We start from the raw sequence: 20,378 nt of genomic DNA, 5'->3' as shown, positions 1-20,378 counted from the left end.
TAAAATTATTACTTTCTAGAAAATAGTTACAAAGTTCTGTCTGATAATGTAATAGTTATACAGGGAACCCTAACTATCAGTCAAATAATAGTTTAAACACTAAAAGCATTAAGCCAACAGCATAAACAAACACTAACCAAGCATTCTTCAAGGTGGTACTTATTCAAAGCGCAGACATCAATCCTTAATGTCTTCTGTCGTAATATAGAATAAGGGATTGCAACGCAAAATAATTCATTGTAAATTAGATTGTCTGATGCTTCCATTAGGCTTGTGCGGAACAAACAGCTTGTGCTTTCAGAAGAAGGAAGAATAGCCACACGAACACTCCTGTTGAAAAATAGCTATAATCAGCATTATTTACTTTACAAGCATATGTGGAGAATATTACAGTTTGGCACAGCATCCCCACACAAGAACTTAGCATAAGCAACAGGATCAATCCCAAATATAATAGTGAGCACTATGCTGCTGTATACTTGCCCTGAAACAGTAGCCATATAGTAGGCGCTGCTATTTTACAACGTCTAATTATTTCAGCAGGGTTTCTGTTGGATATCTATCATACAGAGCTGGCAAAATGAAATATATGAAAGTTCATTTATTAGCATAATTTAGTCAGAAATTAAAGACAGCAATATTGTGCACGAGCTACAGGCATGTGAAAATGTCTGGGAAAGACTGTCTAAAAACCTCTGTTTCTGTCTTGGATTATTTTCTCCCATCTTTTGTACACAGACAGAAGAGAGACAGAAAACTGTGATGAGCCACATAATCTACATAAAGCAAACAACAGCTTGCTGAAATTCCCTTATGGGAAGACATTAGGACAGATAATTATCCAGTTTCCCAGAACTATTCATTACTATTCTTTTACAGAGAAAAACATTTACAAATAGACTATAGTCAGATAATGCATGCATTAATCCATTAAACCATTTATTAACTCCAGTTTATGCTTAATCTTGACTCGGAACTACTATAGTTAATTTCCTCTGCTTCCGAGAAAATATTTTCAAGACGAGTACTCTTTAAAAGCAAACGAAGCTGGGTCAGTTAGTGCTTTTAACATTTGCGGCTTAGCTTGTATGTGCTCCATGGAAGTTTCCTTCTAACTTTTGTATTTCACAGAGGCTTCTTTTGTACCAGCTGAGCTATTCAATGAGAACAGATAGAAGGACAATCTGTGGTTGTTACAGCTACCAAACCCCATGCTCTGCTAAGTCCTGTACCAGCCAAGGCAGAAAAGGGGGAGTAGCTGGAGGAAAATAGGTTTCCCAGCATTACAGTGGTGTACTCCCCTCTTCCACCCCACTCCTTAAACTGGGTGTGTGTCAGGTGAATGGGAACGCTTTGGATCCAGCACTACTGAAATTATGATTCAGCAGAGCATCCAATTATACCAATATATACCACTGCTTTGTGAAATTTACTATCCTATTTCCTGTGTATGGGTTGTATCCAATGCTAGTGAAAGAACTTCGAAGAAAAAAGCACACCAAGAACTCAGGCCAATGTAAGTTTCAATGGTGGGAGTGGTCCCTACTCACAAATCAATAGTAACAAAAACTAATCCATTCAAAAGTATGTATTCTGACAAGGATTACAAACTCAAATAGAGATTGAAACTTGTACTTTTTTCTTGGTATATTTAATAACAAGAACTCCAACTTATATTAAGTGAAAGAACTTCTGCATCTGCAACAGGACTTCCTCTCCTCCATCCTGAACACTCACCCCACTTTGCTTTGGGTTTCCCACTATCCCTCCAGAGTGGGGGGGGGTTAGGGGTGTGCAGGAAGTGGGGTGGAAGTTCCATTGCACAAGCAGAAGTCCTTGATGCTAAATAGAGTAGTTTGCTGTTTGGTTCCTCACACAACAGGATAATGAGTAGCCATAATGTTCATTTATGGAGATTATACCCCAAAAGAGTGATGTAAGAGTGAAGTGTGGAAACTCTATTTCGTACATTTGGAAGCACTGTTCTTTTCATTTCAAATTAAATTGTGAATGCATTCTGGGAGTGGGGACTTTAATTTAATATAATTTTTGTACCTATAAAGCACTATAGCTGACTTAACAAGCGCAATCCTATACAGTGGAACCTTGGTTCTTGAACACTTTGGTACTCGAACATTTTGGCTCCCGAATGCCAAAAACCTTGAAGTAAGTGTTCTGGTTTTCAAACGTATTTCGGAAGCCAAACATCTGACGCAGCTGTCGGTTATTGGTTCTGGAGTGCCTTGCTTTTCAAACGTTTCAGAAGTTGAACAGACTTCCAGAATGGATTACGTTTGAGAACCAAGGTATTACTGTATATGTCTATTCAGAACCAAGTCCCTCCCCATGTTCAGTGGTGCTTATTCCCGTGTATAGGATTGCAGGCCAACAAGACTCCTTAACTAAAGTTTAGGGTAACAACAACATAAGCAACAACAAACCGTTTTACTTCACAACTGAAGTAAGCATATTTGGGAAATCACACTTGCAAGCAATAAAATGGATCCTTTATGAGCTGGCCAATTGCCTTCATAACAAATTAGCCAAAAGACAATGAATCTGCAAAAGCACACAGGAATGCATCAAATTTCAGAAAATAATTCCAATTTCCCATGCCATATGCTAAAGTTGGCACTTATCTATCTTTTGATAGTCAGCTTATTCAATACTGATTTCTCTGTCTCCCTCTCCCCCTCTCCTTCCCACAATCTTATACAGGCATGTCCAGCATGTCATTCCACTTACTTACACTTTCTGGTCTTGCTGTGGCAGGAGAACAGGCACATTATTCATCTGGGCAACTAATATTGCAAACTGCTTATTTTTCTCATCATACCTAAATTGGAAAATAAAGAGAAAATATAACTGTAGGCAGTGTTAGAAATGACCCTAATCACAAAAGAGATTGTTGATATTCTAAGATTTTTCAGACCTGTGTACTCTTAGACTAGCCGAAAACAGTAGAACTCACTTCTGAGTGCAAACACACAGGGTTGGACTACAGGTCTACAACCACAAGAATATTTACCACCAAACACAGTGGGATTTAATTTAAGTAATTAAGTTTAGGATTAGGGAGAGACAAAATTGCTAGATGGAGTGACAAAACTTTTTGGCAAATCAGAATTAATTTACTCAGGGATCCATTAAAATGCAAAATAGGACTGGGAAATTCACTTTCTGCCTATAAAAGTGAATACAAATGTTTAACCTTGTTAACAATATGGTGGAGGGAAATGTATTCAAAGCAGGCAGCCCATCATGCAGTTAGATTTCCCCCACGACTTACACGATGCTGAAATAAGCAAGGGATACTGTATTAAGAAGTACCAGAGGCTTGTACTCTGAGGCCCTGTCATCAAGTCAGCAATATTCTCTCATCAACACCACAGATACACAAATCCAAAAAATATTTTTATGCCATTTATTTAACTAAATATTACATGAAATGTTGAGCACTGAAAATTACAGTGGTACCTCGGGTTAAGTACCGTATTTTCTGCTCTATAAGACTCACTTTTTCCCTCCTAAAAAGTAAGGGGAAATGTGTGTGCGTCTTATGGAGCAAATGCAGGCTGCACAGCTATCACAGAACCCAGAACAGCAAGAGGGATTGCTGCTTTCACTTCGCAGCAATCCCTCTTGCTGTTCTGGCTTCTGAGATTCAGAAATTTTTTTTGCTTGTTTTCCTCCTCCAAAAACTAGGTGCGTCTTGTGGTCTGATGCATCTTATAGAGTGAAAAATACGGTACTTAATTCGTTCCAGAGGTCCGTTCTTAACCTGAAACTGTTCTTAACCTGAAGTACCACTTTAGCTAATGGGGCCCCCTGCTGCTGCCGCACCGCCAGAGCACGATTTCTGTTCTCATTCTGAAGCAAAGTTCTTAACCCGAGGTACTATTTCTGGGTTAGTGGAGTCTGTAACCTGAAGCGTCTGTAACCTGAAGCGTATGTAACCCGAGGTACCACTGTATTTGCACAATATAAAAGACTCAAGAGTGGGAGTAGTATTAGAAATTAAGATATTAGTTCAAAACACTGGAGAAATAACTCAGCTTACTTCATTGAAATTTGAACTTTAGCAGTCTTAGTTGCATCTTCATTGTCAAACACAACAGCTTCTGGCACACAAGGCCTGGAAAAAAGAGAACATTTACATGGCTTAATGTCTGCAATACTGGGGTTGAGTTGGGCGAATCATTCTACAAAAACAATTACTGTATTTCTCCATGTATTAGATGAGGTTTTTTTACTCAAAAATCATGTCAAAAAACTGAGGTCGCCCTATACATGGATAGTGGACTGAGGGGGGGGGGGAGATGAGGGGGGGGGAGAAGCGGTGCGCCTGCCAGCCAGTTGGCGGGAGCGCATCTTCCCCTGATGCCACTGCACGCAGGAAACGATCTAGGGAGTGTTTCCTGCCTGCAGCTGTGTGGGGGAGAGAAGCTCAACAACTTTGGGCCATCTCCCCTCATTTTCTTAAAATTGACTCCGCAAAAATAGGGGGAGGTCTTATACATGGGGGTGTCTTATAGATGGAAAAATACGGTAAATCCTGGAAGCTCCCTTGTCGCACTGTCTGATTTGGTTAGGATGTATACCATGTAATACATAAGAGTACCTTTGCACAGATGCTTCGTACACTCCACTGTCTCCAGCCACAGACTCATCTGACACTGCAGCTGATACACAGGCTGTCTTCAGCGCAGCTCCTTCAACCATACTTACACCTACAAAAACAGAGGGAGGAAAGAGAAAGCAGTTTTGATCATTTTTATCATGAGCTGGATGCATCAGCAAGTGAAAGACTAATCCTTAATTTGTATGTTGTTATCCCCTTAAAAAGAACCCTTTATTTAGACAATAGAAGAACTTTTAAAATGTTTGCAACCAAGTCTGTTATATTGGGAATTAAAAAACAAAAAACTTTGCCTAAGGCAGGGGTAGCCAATGTGGAGTCCACCAGATGTTGGATTAAAATTCCAATCTTCCTGACCACTGGCCAGAGTAGCAGATATGAGTCTACCAACATCTGAAGGGCAGCGTGTTGACTACTCTGACATAAAGTCTTGGAGAAGTGCTGCAGATAGACGGTACTGAGTTAGAGGAACCAACGGGCTGACTCAGTATACACCACTTTCATATGCTAAGATCAATAATGTTTTTTAAAAATAATGTCAGTTGTGCAGATGTTCAGCAGAACAGACAAAGAGATGATCAGGTAAATAAGACAAGGCCAACACAGCATAAGACCCAGCAAATGCAGTCAAATGCAGCCCGCCAATTACAGTAGCTCTGTACACTGATTGTCAAGACAGTATGTGAGCCCACCGTAAATTAATTCTTGGCCTCAGTTGTTCTACTATCCTAAAACAGTGACATGTTCTACAACTCACCTTCATGCCGCTTACCTTAAGCTGCTCACTATTGGTAATACTTCTCTACATGGGACCTACAGATTTGCAGTCTTTTAAGAATGCAACCTTTGTGGCTTCTCAAGAAAATCCAGTAAGTGTGACAGAAATTATTCTAATTAAATATTTTCCCGATACAGGTTCATTCTATCTCCTGCTCTCTCCTTTAAAGCCCTACTTCATTATTATTTTTAAAAATCTGGATGATAGTTTTTAACTGCACATAAGCAAAGGCAAATTCCATTGTTCAAGTTAATTAAACTAGATAAAAGATACTGAAATTGGGGAGCAGAAAAAGCTTTGGGAAAAAACACGATTTCACTAAAGAAGGGGTGTTGGAGATTTGGGGAATATGCTATTTAGTTCTACTTACAAGAACATGTGAGGACACATGATCCCAGGAGGCCAGGCTGTAACTCAATCATGCAGCTTTTGCGCTACTCTAAGCTGTGTGAGCAGAACCCAGGGAGTGGATGCTTTCCTCATTACTGCCCTGAAATAAACTACCTGTGGTGATTATTATGTCTGCTGACTGAATAACAACCCCAAATCACTTAATCTGCTTAGCGCCTTATAGCTTTCACTTTAACAGCCACAGCCATTCTCAAGGAGCCAAGAAAGGTTAAGACTAATTACTAGCAAGATCTAATGGGAATAATAACCATTTCATACTACAAACGTGGCCATTGCTCAAAAGAGAAGGGAAAAGCTCAGGGCATGATGTTAAAGGCAAACACCATTCCTTGACCAGGGTTATATGACCCATTAACACAACAAAACCTTAGAGATACTAACTGAAATTCTACTTGGTGCTCTTTCACAGATTAGCAAGTAAGTCTATAGGGTAGGTGGACTGTGCAATACCTAAAGAGTTCCAACATGCCAGTCCTTCAGCAAGCTCACAAAATAAAAGCTCTGTGGCCATCTTGTTGTAGACTCTTTGACACCATTTTGTGAGTCATTTTGGACTCAAAGCTGTCCATGGAGGCTCAGGTCGATTCTTATGTTCAGGGCAGCTGTCTATCAACTCTACCTGGTATGCCAGCTAAGACCCTACCTGCCAGCAGACTGACTCGCCAGAGTGGTGAATGCTCTGGTTATCTCCTGCTTGGACTACATGGGGCTACCTTTAAAGGTGACCCAGAAGCTACAACTAATCCAGAATGCGGCAGCTAGACTGGTGACTAGGACTTGCCACCGGGACCATATAACATTGGTCCTAAAGGATCTTTATTGGCTCCCAGTGCATTTCTGAGCACAATTCAATGTGTTGGTGCTGACCTTTAAAGTCCTAAACGGCCTCGGCCCAGTATACATGAAGGAGCGTCTTCACCCCCATCATTCAGCCCAGACACTGGACCAGTGGCGTAGCGTGGGTTGTCAGCACCCGGGGCAAGGCAAGTAATTTGCGCCCCCTAACCCGTGGATTTGCGCCCCCTAACCCGTGGATTTGCCCTAACCCCAGATGTTGCGCCCGGTGCGGCCGGCCCCCCCTGCACCCCCCACGCTACGCCACTGCACTGGACTTCTGCTGGTTCCTTCACTGCGAGAAGCAAGGTTACAGGGAACCAGGCAGAGGGCCTTCTTGGTTGTTGCACCCTCCCTGTGAAACACCCTCCCTTCAGATCTCAATGAAATAAACAACTATCTGACTTTTAGAAGACATCTGAAGGCAGCCCTGTATCGAGAAGTTTTTAATGTTTGATATTTTAGTATGTTCTGATATGTGCTGTGAGCCACCCAGAGTGGCTGGAGAAACCCAGCCAGATGGGTGGGGTATAATAATAATAATAGTAGTAGTAGTAGTAGTAATAGTAGTAGTAGTAGTTGTTACAAGCAGCAATCCTAATGCCACGCTACTTTAAAAAGAGTCACTGACAACAGGATGGTTGTCTGAATCCACCTAGAGGGTGGAGTCTACATACAGATTTGATGATGCTGCTTGATTAAGATTTTAGAATCCTTTGCACTCATAAACTGTGTACCATTTTGTTGTGCTAAATGGAAAGCAGTATATAAAACATTTCCATAAAAGAAAGAAATAACTAAGTTGCAGTGTCAACTATTTATCTTTCAATTAGAAACAGTTGTGCCAGAAGCAGCCTGTTTGCATCTAGGTTGTTGCTTTTATGTTTGACCAACTCCTCTCCCACTTTCAAGAACATATTGTAGTTTCAGTCACAGAGCTATTTGTGTGTGAGCGGGGGACGGAAGGGGAGGGAGAGAGATCTGCTGAATGAATAGACACTTGCTTATGGATACCAAATACATTAGATGTATCTTCTTTCTGGACACACATTAATAACAAAATTTCACCTCCACTAATGTCTCCACCTATGATGGTTAGTATATTGAAAAAGGTTTTTTTATTTTTACATTTGTTCCTTGCTTTATAGGTTGTTTTATTTTAAAAGTATTGTTAAATAAAATCAGTTTTTAAAAGGGGGAAAATAATTTGGCTGAATGTGAGGAGGTGGGCAATAGTCACTCTACCTTGGTCTAGATGTTTGACACCAGTCTTAGATTCTTCCACTCTGTACTTCCTGCCACTTGCAGTGTTTAGACTAAGTTCAGAAAGACCACTGTTTATTTCAGTATCTTCAAAATCCATTTGACCCGTGAAGGTATCGCCTGTGAAGAATGGGTCCATCACTAGTGGTGAACAAGGTGGAGAGGGAGAAGAGAGAGATGACCTTGGAGACAAAGAAGTCAATGATTTTGGTGTCCCAGATAAGGATCTCAGGGCCTGAAAACGGTTAGCAACATCAGTTTTCTGAGTTTTCACCACCTCATTCTCATGAATAGTAGTGATGCAGCCTGAAGGCCGAAAACCAGTGGCTTTCTCCAGAAGCAACATGTCCATTTTGCTCTGGTAGTCAGAGTCCAGCTGCTCAAACTGTTCATTGTACAGATCAGTAAAGCTGGCGGAGGTTGAAGAATCCTGGCTTGAGGTGACCAGAGATCCCCTGCTGGATGCAAGAGAGCCGGGACTGCTGCCAGAAGACAGGGAAAGCATGCTAGATGACAGGCTGCAAAAAAAGAGAGAGCAATATATCTGAGATGAAAGGTGCAACGAAGAGTGTGGTATAGCAGCTGGAGTGTCCTAACTAGTACCAGGGAGACCTAGGTTCAAATTCCCACCCAGCCACAGTTTGTAAGTCTAAGCCACTAATGGGGTTGTTGTGCAGGATAAGGAGAGACATTACTTTGAGCAGGACATAAATTGAATGAAGAGACAACAAACTCTTAAGTCTTAATTAAACAGACTCCGGAACTTCGTGTGCTGGGAAATCCAGGAGATTCCCACTTCCTGATGACCTTCCATTGTCATGCAAAAACCCATCTTGTTATATATGATATCCCAAACTCTGTGTGTGTGTGTGTGTGCGCGCGTGCGAGCTTCATTTTGTTTGAATAATATTTCAGTTGGGGGGGGATTATTTAAAAGCAATTATCAACTGCTTACTATTCTTTAAAAAAACCCAGCCTAAATGCAATCATAAAGCAAGATAGAAATATTTGAAGTAAATGAAATAAATACAGATGCATCTTGTATAACAGTATCCGCTAGGTGCATGCAGTAAGATCCTAGCCCCATATTGTGTTGATATCTAAATTGTACAGGAGGAGACATGTTGCTGTATTGTGCCCCACAGTCACACATCAGCTCCTTGCATCTCCAGTTGCATCTCCTTATAATAGTCACTGGGTTGTCATGGGGTTGAGACATATATTGCAAACCAAATGCAGCTTTTCTGCACCAAAGCAAAAAGCATCTGCACATGCTAATGTTTAGGGCTTTATAATTTTGGGTGGGTTCAAGACAATGGGGAAACCGGTCGATGTTTTTTCTCCTTTTCCTAATACTGCAGTGCAAGGTCACTTAAGGAAGATCAAACAGATAAAGGATTTTCCCACACAATAGACAAATAATCTATGGAACTGACAGTTCAGGATATAGTGATCACTACTTTCAATAGCTTTAAAAGGGGGTCAGACAGATTAACGGAACTATCAATGGCTATTAGTAATGATGGGTAAATGGAACGTCTATGGTAAAAGTCTATATGCCACTGAATACCAGTCGCTAAGGGTTTAAAAAAATAAGAGGTCTGTTTCATTCATGCCCTGCTTGTGAGATTCGCAAGCCCAGCAGTGGGCACTGAGCTAGGTGAATCACAATAACCAATTCATCAGGACTCTTCTTTATGTTATTACTTGTATTTCAAGTAAAGAACAATGTTTGAAAACACCATTTTACAACACTATTTCAATCCCAAAGTTAACACAACAGCAGATGGTACAAAGAAGTGGTGCTGTTTTATGATTGGCAGCAAGTCCGTTTTCAAACCAGTTTTGGAAACATGTTTCCCATAAGTCATAATTGTAGGAGTATACAGCCAATATTCATGTGAAGTATGTGGAAGAAGCCTGTGGAAAACTTACTTTTTCAGCTGGATGTGCAACATTGCCATTAATCGCGTTGTTTCCTCTAGTTCTCGGACCAACTGGTTTCTTTTACTATTTAATTTCAATCTGCAAACAGGAAAAAACAGCTTAAAATGCAACTCAAAGCATTATCCTATTAAGGGGCCATAGTAAGCCCATCCAACGCAATGCCCTGAAGATGGGCAGGGTGTCATCTCCAAAGCCCTGTCTATAGCAGCATTTTGTTAAAGCAGCATTTTGTTCTTATAATATTCACATTCAACTTCACATCAAAAGCTTCTTACTACATAACATTTTAAAAGCAATTATAGTGTAACTCAATAAATGTTACGTCAAATAGATCAGAATAGGAATAATGGGTGTCACCCGAAGAAACTTCCTATCTATATAACTATTCCTTTATTACTATGTTTAATTTCTGAAATTCACAATTCTTCGGCATCTTGCACTTCTGGCTTCACACTTCCAGGTGCAGTTTAAGATTTGTTGGTTGTGGAGAACTTTAAGGCAGTTTGGAAAAATAAAAAGTATCACCAGGCATGTTAGTTTTGCGTACAGAAGGCACCTGACCTTCTCTACATTATTCGTCTTTGCAAAAGGTATGCAAACTATTTAGGAAGGAAAAAAAGATCTGTTACATAAGCAAGATTAGTGTTTCCTGGCAGGGACCCAAAAATATATAAGGTGTTTCAGGAGGATTGTCTCTCACTTCCTTATGTGAACAGGCTGAATACAAGAGTTGTTTTAAAGAGAACACTTAATAATATTTCTTGGAGATGAGAGAATAGGTGAGACAATTTCAAAAATCTAAGAAAAAATAAGTTTTTTCCATTGTGAATGAACGTTAAAACCTGTCACATCTAAGGTACATTAAAGCCATGTTGTATTTATCTCTATTATACGACAAAAGGAGAACAAGGGTCACCTTGAGATTTGAGCTTGCCAGAAGCAGGGGTGGGGAACAGAGAATGCTCCAGCATTAAGTGAATGTAAAAATGTAGAACCTTGCTGTTGCACACTCAGTTCTTACAAGGACCTGTTCATGCTAAAAACATTAAAAGAACCCAGACTTGAGGTCTTGTTTCACAATGGCAGCCACCCCACAATGACAAGCACTTGTTTCACAGTGACAAGACTGTTCGTCAGAACTCCCCACGACTTTTAGAGGATTCAAGGGGCATACATTTACCGGTAGTTCCCATGGGAAAACAGCCAAACTACTAGCAGTGCAGGACCACAAGTGCATCTGAAACTCTTTATAATATACCCCACCACTATTTATCTAGAACATATCCCTTTTTTGGCTGTTAGGAGCTGCCATAATGGTGTGGGTTGAGGAGATTAAGTCAGAGGTGGAACAAATTCTTACAAGAGTGGAAAGTCTGAAGAGAGAACAAAGAAGTAAGAGACTCAGGAGATTATCGATTTGAAGGGAGAAGCAACCTGGAACACTGGAAGCTGCTTTATATTGAGTCAGACCATTGGTCCAGCTAGCTCAGTATAGTACTGATTGTCAGGAGCTCGTCCTACTCTCGAGTAGGACAATGGCAGAGACACATGCCTGACTGGCATGTTCCCTCCCTCCTGGTTCAGGAGCTTCAAAAGCTTTCAACTGCCTGAATATCACAGCGACTGATGCCAACAGATCAGCACACTTAGGGATCCGCGGAGTCTTCGCAGCTTGTGTAACAGACCTCAGCAACTCAGCATTTTGTCTAATCTACTTTATTTACATATAAACACACACAGAGCACTGCAACATGACTCCCTCTCTCTCTAGCATCAGACAGCAAAGAGAAAAAACAAAGGACAATAGTCCCACTTCACGGAACACAGCAACATCCTGTCTCCATCACTTCCCAATCTGTGGAGTCAAAATATACACCGCCATGTGATAGACAAAAATCCCATGACTGCAATCACGGAGCAGGAATTCTAACACTGTCTGCACTGACTGGCAGCAGCCATCCAAGGTTTCAGTCAGGGGACATTCACTGCCCTACTTGCAGATGGCTCAGGATTAACCCTGGACCTCTTGCATGCAAAGCATAGGTGTACATCAATGAGCCATGACCTTTCCCCACTGAGAGAAGACCGAGAACAGAAAGCAGGAGCTTAACATGTTTCTTACACACTGACTAAAATTGTACCCCTATCTGAGTTCCTTCCCTTTCCCATCCACCTATTTAAACACATTCTACTTTATATTCTACTGTATCCAGTTGCCCATTAGTTGGTTCTTTCCCCTACCTCTTTTCAAGAAACATGGGGACTGTAAGGCTGGAGGCACCATATGGTTTTTTAGGACTCTAGCCTTCTTCACTCTCACAATTCCCTCCACAACAAGGGGCTACTGCAAGGCACTGTTGGGATAGGAATACATCCCACTAAAGAGTTGCAGCAGAGACTGGTCGTACAGTGTAGCTCTATAGTATCTAGAAGAAACTACCCTATTGCTTCTATGACAGTTTCTATTGTTGATGCGGAACCAGAGGAAAGCCTATCACCACACAAATACCTTGGAACAGCCTTCCCCTCCCGTGAAAGGAAGCATGAAGCTTGCTAGAAAACCTTAATTTCTGGATACTGCTTAATTGTAAATAAAACCATTAAGCAGGATGAACCTGCTATAGGAGTTTGTTGGTCCCTAGAAGATATGCTAGGAAGGTTATGCTTAAAATTCTACAAGGAAGACTCAAGCAGTATGTGGACCGAGAACTCCCAGAAGTGCAAGCTGGATTTAGAAGAGGCAGAGGAACCAGAGACCAAATTGCAAACATGTGCTGGATTATGGAGAAAGCTAGAGAGTTCCAGAAAGACATCTACTTTTGCTTCATTGACTATGCAAAAGCCTTTGACTGTGTCGACCACAGCAAACTATGGCAAGCTCTTAAAGAAATGGGAGTGCCTGATCACCTCATCTGTCTCCTGAGAAATCTCTATGTGGGACAAGAAGCTACAGTTAGAACTGGATATGGAACAACTGATTGGTTCAAAATTGGGAAAGGAGTACGACAAGGCTGTATATTGTCTCCCTGCTTATTTAACTTATATGCAGAATTCATCATGCGAAAGGCTGGGCTGGATGAATCTGAAGCCGGAATTAAGATTGCCGGAAGAAATATCAACAACCTCAGATATGCAGATGACACAACATTGATGGCAGAAAGTGAGGAGGAATTAAAGAACCTTTTATTGAGGGTGAAAGAGGAGAGCGCAAAATATGGTCTGAAGCTCAACATCAAAAACGAAGATCATGGCCACTGGGCCCATCACCTCCTGGCAAATAGAAGGAGAAGAAATGGAGGCAGTGAGAGATTTTACTTTCTTGGGCTCCATGATCACTGCAGATGGTGACAGCAGCCACGAAATTAAGAGATGCCTGCTTCTTGGGAGGAAAGCAATGACAAACCTAGACAGCATCTTAAAAAGTAGAGACATCACCTTGCCAACAAAGGTCCGTATAGTAAAAGCTATGGTTTTCCCAGTAGTGATGTATGGAAGTGAGAGCTGGACCATAAAGAAGGCAGATCGCCGAAGAATTGATACTTTTGAATTATGGTGCTGGAGGAGACTCTTGAGAGTCCCATGGACTGCAAGAAGAACAAACCGATCCATTCTTAAGGAAATCAGCCCTGAGTGCTCATTGGAAGGACAGATCGTGAAGCTGAGGCTCCAATACTTTGGCCACCTCATGAGAAGAGAAGACTCCCTGGAAAAGACCCTGATGTTGGGAAAGATGGAGGGCACAAGGAGAAGGGGACGACAGAGGACAAGATGGTTGGATAGTGTCTTCGAAGCTACAAACATGAGTCTGACCAAACTGCGGGAGGCAGTGGAAGACAGAAGTGCCTGGCGTGCTCTGGTCCATGGGGTCACGAAGAGTCGGACACGACTAAACGACTAAACAACAACAACAGAAGATAATTCAGAATCCACTCAAAGCCTTTAGTGGTCTCTTCAATTTTGGGAGGTAACTGTGATGCTGTACCATGCACACAACATTCTACTAATGTAAGAACAGTTGTTGGAATTTTTATTTTTATTTTAAGTTTGACTTTTAAAAAGGCCCTGAGATCTGTAGAACTATTCAGGATAGATTCCATTAGAGATTGCTCATGTTCTTTTTGAACGCTAACTATTAAAGCAGCCTGAGTGGGAACAAAGTTCCCCAACCTTCAGCTATCAATCAATTCAGCAGTTGCCCTATAAGAATAGGTACATTGGAAGGAAGAATGATAGGAAAAATATTAATGATTTTTTAAAAATTAAGGGGAGTAAAACATGGAGCACAGTACACACCTTACCCAAATGTATTAAATAGTCCCAATGGAAGATGCGTGTAGCAGAATGTTTGAGAAAATGGCCGTCTGTAACTAAGCAGCACCACTTCAATAAGCATCAAGGGGTATTTTTAGAAAAAGAGTTGTGTGTGTCCCTCTTTCTCATCTAGACAGCATTCGAATAGCTGGAGGGCAGCAGGAGATGAATAAATATCACATGCACTTAGGATTCTGGAATTTTTCAGATGTCAGGAGGTTTTAAACCCCACAAACACATTTTTGGTTCATTTGTGTGGGATGGCTGTTAGTTATGCACAAAAAGAAGCCTATAAAATCATGCACAAAAAATAAAATAAGATAAAGGACAGCATGTTCAAGTCATTTTTAGCGAGAAAAGCCTGACTGTCAGAAACATCATTGCAGACTCAAAGTACTATCCACCCACACACCAAGTCTAAAGAATGGCAATTACAGAGAGGCTTTTCACCTTGTTACTACTGCACCTTCCCAAGGGGCTTAATCTACAGCTGAAATGGTGATGTAGTCTCACAAGATCCAGTCACCAAATATAATTCTTTTACTAACCAAATGAATGACAGGAGACAGAGTGTGAAAAGCGGCAGCTTTTACGTGCATGATAGTCTTGTTGTCAAACCGCATCCCTCCCAAAAGTTTAGTTCCTATGGGGATAACATTTAAAAGAAACATTTGAGTTTAAATATAGCTACAATTCTAATGTTTCTTTGGAGATGTGAGCCTTGCTTCTGCCTGAATCCAAGTAAGACAGCACAAGAAAGCCCCATTTCCAAATCAATTTCCGTGTTTATTGGGGATACTGATGTTGAATGCAGCAGCTGAACACATCAACTTTATAGAGATTCACACCATGAGATGACACTCTTTGCCATCTCATGCCTGTTCATTCCAAGGTTGAAACAAATGTCAGGAAGAATGTCACTTATGTCAACTGATATCTTAAGTGACTAGAGACCAGAACCAAGACTTTGGCTGGTAAACCCCAGGTTTTAGTATTCTCACTCTCTTGTAATATTAGAACTTGGGATCATACAAAGTCAAATACAAGAAAACCTGGAACAGACAAATAGAACTTATTCACACCACACATAATTAAATTCTGGAATTTGCTGTCAAATGATACTGTATTGGCCACCAACTTAGGCAACTTTAAAAAGGAGGTTAAGACAAACTCTTAACCTCTTTAAAAAGGAGGTTAAGACAAACTCTTAACCAGTGATAGAAGGCTACCACTGGATATTAGTGATTATGGAAGTACTTCCACTGGCAGAGGCCTTTGAATACCAGTTGTTGGGAACCAGCACTCAAGTCCTGCACTCAGGTCCTGCCTGAAGGTTCACTTAGGCTAGGGGTGGGGAACCTCTAGCTCACAACCAAGTGAGATGAATAGTCAACCCAACAAGAAAAACGCCACAGAAAGGAGACCGAAAGTGGCAGTTAGTCACAGGTGAGTCACAGAGGAAGCCTCCATTCTCATTAGACCTTCTCCTGTGAGGAGTCGCAAGGCGGCAGCAAAGAGCCTAGGCAAGTTGTGGAGGAAGAGTCATGAGAGGCCAGGACACCTTCTCAGCAACAGTCCCACTCATGGAAGAAGGCCTAAAGGGTGTCTTCAGCAAGGCGGCCAGTGGCAACAGCAGCAGCAGAGCAGGACGACTGTTGAGGAGTTGCCCCAGCCTTTCATGACTCATCCTCTGCAGCTTGCCTGCATCATCCGCTACTGCCCTCTGAAGCTGCTTCAATGGTCCAGCAGCTCACCCAGGGCTGTTAACACACTGTAGTTTGCAACATCACCCGCCTGTGGCTAAGTGAATTGCAGTGCCATGACATTCTTACATTTTTATTATAGGTATAGATAAAGTAAACAAAACAAAAGACTGTAACAAATGCAATTAAATTACACTCAGATGCAAGCACCTGTAAGAGTTTTATTAGATGCAAGTGTCTGTAATGAGTTTTCTAGTCCACAAGAACAGAAGAAAATAATCAATTTTTACTATTTAAACAAAGTAAATATGTTAAATGTACCTTTCTGTTAAAGCTTTGCTTTGCGTATCTCTTGCAGTCTGAAGATCTTCTTCTAGGCGTTTTCTTTCCATCTCCAGTCTTTCCACTTCACCCTGAGTCCACTTCCTAGGGCTAATGAACCTCATTTCCTTTAGAAGTTCCTCCTTCTCATTGATTAACATTAATCGGTCTCGTTCAGAATCCAGCACACCAGGCCAGGCCTCACTATCCAATTTAGCCAACTGTATTTTCAAATTTGCTATTCTATAGGACGAAGGAAAACAATTAAGTTTGCATATGGCACATATGTTCCAGCAATCTCAAAACACCTTCCTGTTGGGCTCTCTTGCATATTCAACTAGAGCAGTACTGAACACCACAATTTATGAGATCTCACCAATCGCATATAAATTGTGTCCTAATCTAGTGACATAAGATGGCGTGTCAAAGCACAGAACCCATTATTTCAGGACACTTATTTTTTTAAAGAAGAAGTGATTGAGCTTGTTCCCATAGCAGGGAAGTTGCTGCTTAATTAATTTAAATTCTATAATTAATAGAAATCCATTCAAGCTGCACTGAAGCCTTCTTTGCAGCCATTTTAATGTTCAGCTGCCTGGTTAAGCCCAACATTGTGCTCCACTGTTGAATTAGCATTGGCATTAGTTCCTAATCTGTGAATTCCACTGTGAATTTATAAAGAGTGTGTTCTAAGAGGATTGCTCAACTGTAATTTGATAACTTCTGTCAACTATCAGCATGGATATGGTAAGAGGTCAGATTTGTTCTTAAGGTGGAATGCTTTCTACCTACAAAAATAAAACAGCATTCTATGCATCCTACATAGTAGTGCTTATGAAAGTAAACAAGTCATCTTATAAATCTGGCATCATTCTCTCTCTCTAATTTTCACTTTGCAATTTTCACTTGAAAGAAAGCCATGATTCCACCTGTTCAGCATTCACTGATAGGGAATTTTAGCTTAATCATTAATACCTTGTAACACTCATATCAGCATTACCAGGAAATTTTGTCAATGGGGATTGTAGGATGTCAGGCACCAAATCAATTTTTGTTCCTATGGCTCATAACAAATGGAGGAAAAGACAGTTCAGTCTTTTACTTAAATTTGCTTAAATAAAAATTGCATTGCGCACTTTCATATGCAAGGTTCTTTATCATTTGCATTATGCCAATCCTTGCTATTTTCATTCTTATTCTTATTACATTGTTACTACAATTTAAAAGGATTGGGAATTGAAGCTCAGAGAGAGCAATAAGCAGTCTGATTTCCTAGATTTAGACCAATGACTTGAAGCTGAACAATACTGGTTCTCAACCATTTTTACTCTAATTAATGAAATATGGGAATCTGACATCATCAGAAAAGGAAAGCAAACAGTGCTTTAGCTTAACCAAACATTTCAGTGGGACCAAGCCTTATCTGAATCCACTACAGATGTAACATGACATTCCATAAATAAATAAATAAATTTAAAAATGGATGCACATCTCAGGAGTCTTAACCTGAATTCATACTCTAGTAATGAATAAGAAATTTATTTTAAAAGTAACTGGGATTTAATTGAAGAGGAACATGGTATCTAAAGCAGTTTTTTGTGGAAACAAAACTGAGAAATTGCCCTCACAAAGTCCCTTGTTTTAGAATAGTGTTAAGCATGTCCTGTTGGCTTGGTTTTTTTAATGCTCTGTGGTTCTATACCTTTGTTTAATTTTAATAATGCAAGCCAACTTTGAGACCCTTGAGGACAACTTTGGGGATCAAAAAGTGGTATATAAATATTTCTCTAAAGAATAAATGAAAGTTTTAAATGTCATTTTTATACATATGGTCATTATGACAGGCACAGCAACCTCACTGTGTTATTATTTATTTATTTTCATATATAGATACATGCCCTGCATTTCTTCTATCATTGAACCCAAGGCGACATGTGCGGTTTCTGAGTGATGACTTACCCAAGTACTGACCGAACCCAGACATGCTTAGCTTCAGCAAGTGGGGGCCTCATGTGCCTTCAGGACATACCCATGGGCATACCTTTGGTACTGTACCAAAACAGTTGTCTATTCTGGCAACACAGACTACCTAATAACAGGAATCCAATACCTTATTATTCATGTTTTGCTATCCCCTGAATAGGACTAAAGTCACCAAAGAATTTAAAGGAACAACTTGGGCACATTAATTCAGACTACCCCCCATTTGCATTATCTTTCTTCCAAAGAGACACAATCCTTCAACAGGCTCTGAGTCTTTCTCTAGACTAGGGGTAGTCAACCTTTTTATACCTACTGCCCACTAATGCATCTTTCTTGATGGTAAAAATTCCTTACCCCCCACCAGTGCTTCATGGAAGGAGGATTCAGCTTGTGCCGTAGAACCCCCTACTGCCCACCTAGAATCCTGAAACGCCCACTAGTGGGTGGTAGGGACCAGGTTGACAACCCCTGCTATAGACAAAGGAAAGAGGGAAGAAAAGGGCTCTTTTTCTCAGATGCTATGCATAGCAACCGAGGAGGAGAAAACGAACCAGGAAGTGATTGCACACTGGTGTATGTCTGAGGCAGCTTCAGAAAAATTGACCATGGGTTGCTTGCAACACCTACTGATATAAATAAATCTTTAGCTTATTACTGAACTATAGGTCTTGTTTGCTCGATTCTCATAGTGGGAACAGAATGAGCATTTCATGAAATCTAGAACTGTTTTTAGGTTCTTGCAATATCTCAAATTTGGCTGCAAGATGTTCCCTAACTCTAGAATTAAACCAACAGTGGCAATGGTTTGTACCTTCAGAGTAAGCTACCAAAATGAGAGTTAAAACTAGTAATCAGTCTTTGACAACCAAACACTATATAAAAAGTTTTAAACAACTGTAATAAAAGTTTATAGGATCATCACTTATTCTGATCCAAAAGCACATTAGTTCCACATGAAAAGGAAAAGTCCTCCAAGAAATATTTGACAGAAGTCTGTCTGTAAAGAAACAAATTCATCCTCATGTTACGTTCTAAATGTGTACTGTTTAAACATACTTGTCCTCTTAAAAAAGTCTGTTTGTCTGCACTATGGATTTAAGTGCTTATTGTCAATAGCAGTAGGGGAAGGTCCACTTACTTTCGTTTAGCATCTTCATATTGGAGGCGCAGTCTCACCTTCTCAGCCAATTGATTATTCGTGTTCACAATAAACTAAAGAAGCAAATAGTAAAGTTAAAGGGTGTTGACACATTTTCCCCTTTGTAGATTAAGCATGTTGACATGAGTCAGAGCCAAAGCTCAACATATGCATCCAAAGATTAAGAAACAACACATATGCTATAAATCTTTTCCATAAAATTTTACAAAGCAGTGGTTCAAACACTAGGTCCCCACAAAACATTATTTAATAGCTAAGATGGGATACAAGACTAAGAGAAGCTCACACAGTATTTTAGATTTTACATACATTTCCAGAAACATCAGTTTGGGAACCAGCATCGAGATACTGCTTAGACAATGGGAAACTGGAGTCTTCCAAGGATATATTGCTGGCCCACAAGTCTGAATGTGATCCTCTGTCTGTCACAAAATTAGCTGTCAATCTGGCAAGGTTCTGGAACAAGAAAAAATCAAAGTCATCTTATTATTGCCTCAGTGCTGCCCTGGTGTTTTGAAGGAGAAATTTAAGACTGAATTGACATTGTGAGGGGGTATCAGTCCCTTATCAACTGATGGTCTGGTTCACCAATAACTCTCTCTAAACCATGGTTAACATTAACTATTAATGAACTGAAGTGTCTGGCAGAAGACTACCTGGTTTATTATGTCACAGAATAGCTAAAAGCACCAGCAAAAGTTGCTGAGCCTTGACAACAGTTTGAAATTTTTGGCGCTCTTCACTCATGGTTCTTTAGCTTTTGGGTGATGATGGCTCCTTAACCATGGTTAAGGAGGAGGTTTGGATCACACACAACACAAAGCAATAGTTAAGGTTCTCTAAGGTTTATAGACTAACTACAAATCTTGTTGAATGAGCAACATTTTGAATATAGTTAATAAAACACAAGTAAGCTATTGAACTGGGTTCACATGTAATGCTAACTCAATGTTTAATAAATCATATATTAATAAACAATGATTAGGATTATGTATAAATCAGGATAATGTGAAAAGGCATAGGCCCAGT

At 40.4% G+C, this 20,378-nt stretch overlaps 1 protein-coding gene across 1 annotated transcript in view; it reads right to left on the bottom strand.

Moving 5' to 3' along the window:
- WWC1 (WW and C2 domain containing 1) overlaps window positions 1-20,378 on the bottom strand; it is an 80,736-nt gene that overhangs the window by 13,032 nt on the left and 47,326 nt on the right. Inside the window, exons 7-15 of the mRNA XM_081845918.1 lie at window positions 19,659-19,805; window positions 19,329-19,402; window positions 16,208-16,450; window positions 9,861-9,950; window positions 7,908-8,443; window positions 4,622-4,730; window positions 4,061-4,135; window positions 2,750-2,836; window positions 138-330 (exon numbers count right to left, since the gene is read on the bottom strand). Coding sequence (XP_081702044.1) covers window positions 138-330; window positions 2,750-2,836; window positions 4,061-4,135; window positions 4,622-4,730; window positions 7,908-8,443; window positions 9,861-9,950; window positions 16,208-16,450; window positions 19,329-19,402; window positions 19,659-19,805 — 1,554 coding nt within the window. The remainder of the gene's footprint in view (window positions 1-137; window positions 331-2,749; window positions 2,837-4,060; window positions 4,136-4,621; window positions 4,731-7,907; window positions 8,444-9,860; window positions 9,951-16,207; window positions 16,451-19,328; window positions 19,403-19,658; window positions 19,806-20,378) is intronic.

The sequence above is a fragment of the Podarcis erhardii genome (genome assembly GCF_964252035.2).
Source record: "Podarcis erhardii genome assembly, chromosome: 2".
Taxonomy (NCBI): domain Eukaryota; kingdom Metazoa; phylum Chordata; class Lepidosauria; order Squamata; family Lacertidae; genus Podarcis; species Podarcis erhardii.
The sequence above is the reverse complement of the archived record's forward strand: the minus strand, read 5'-3'. Positions and strand labels throughout refer to the sequence as shown.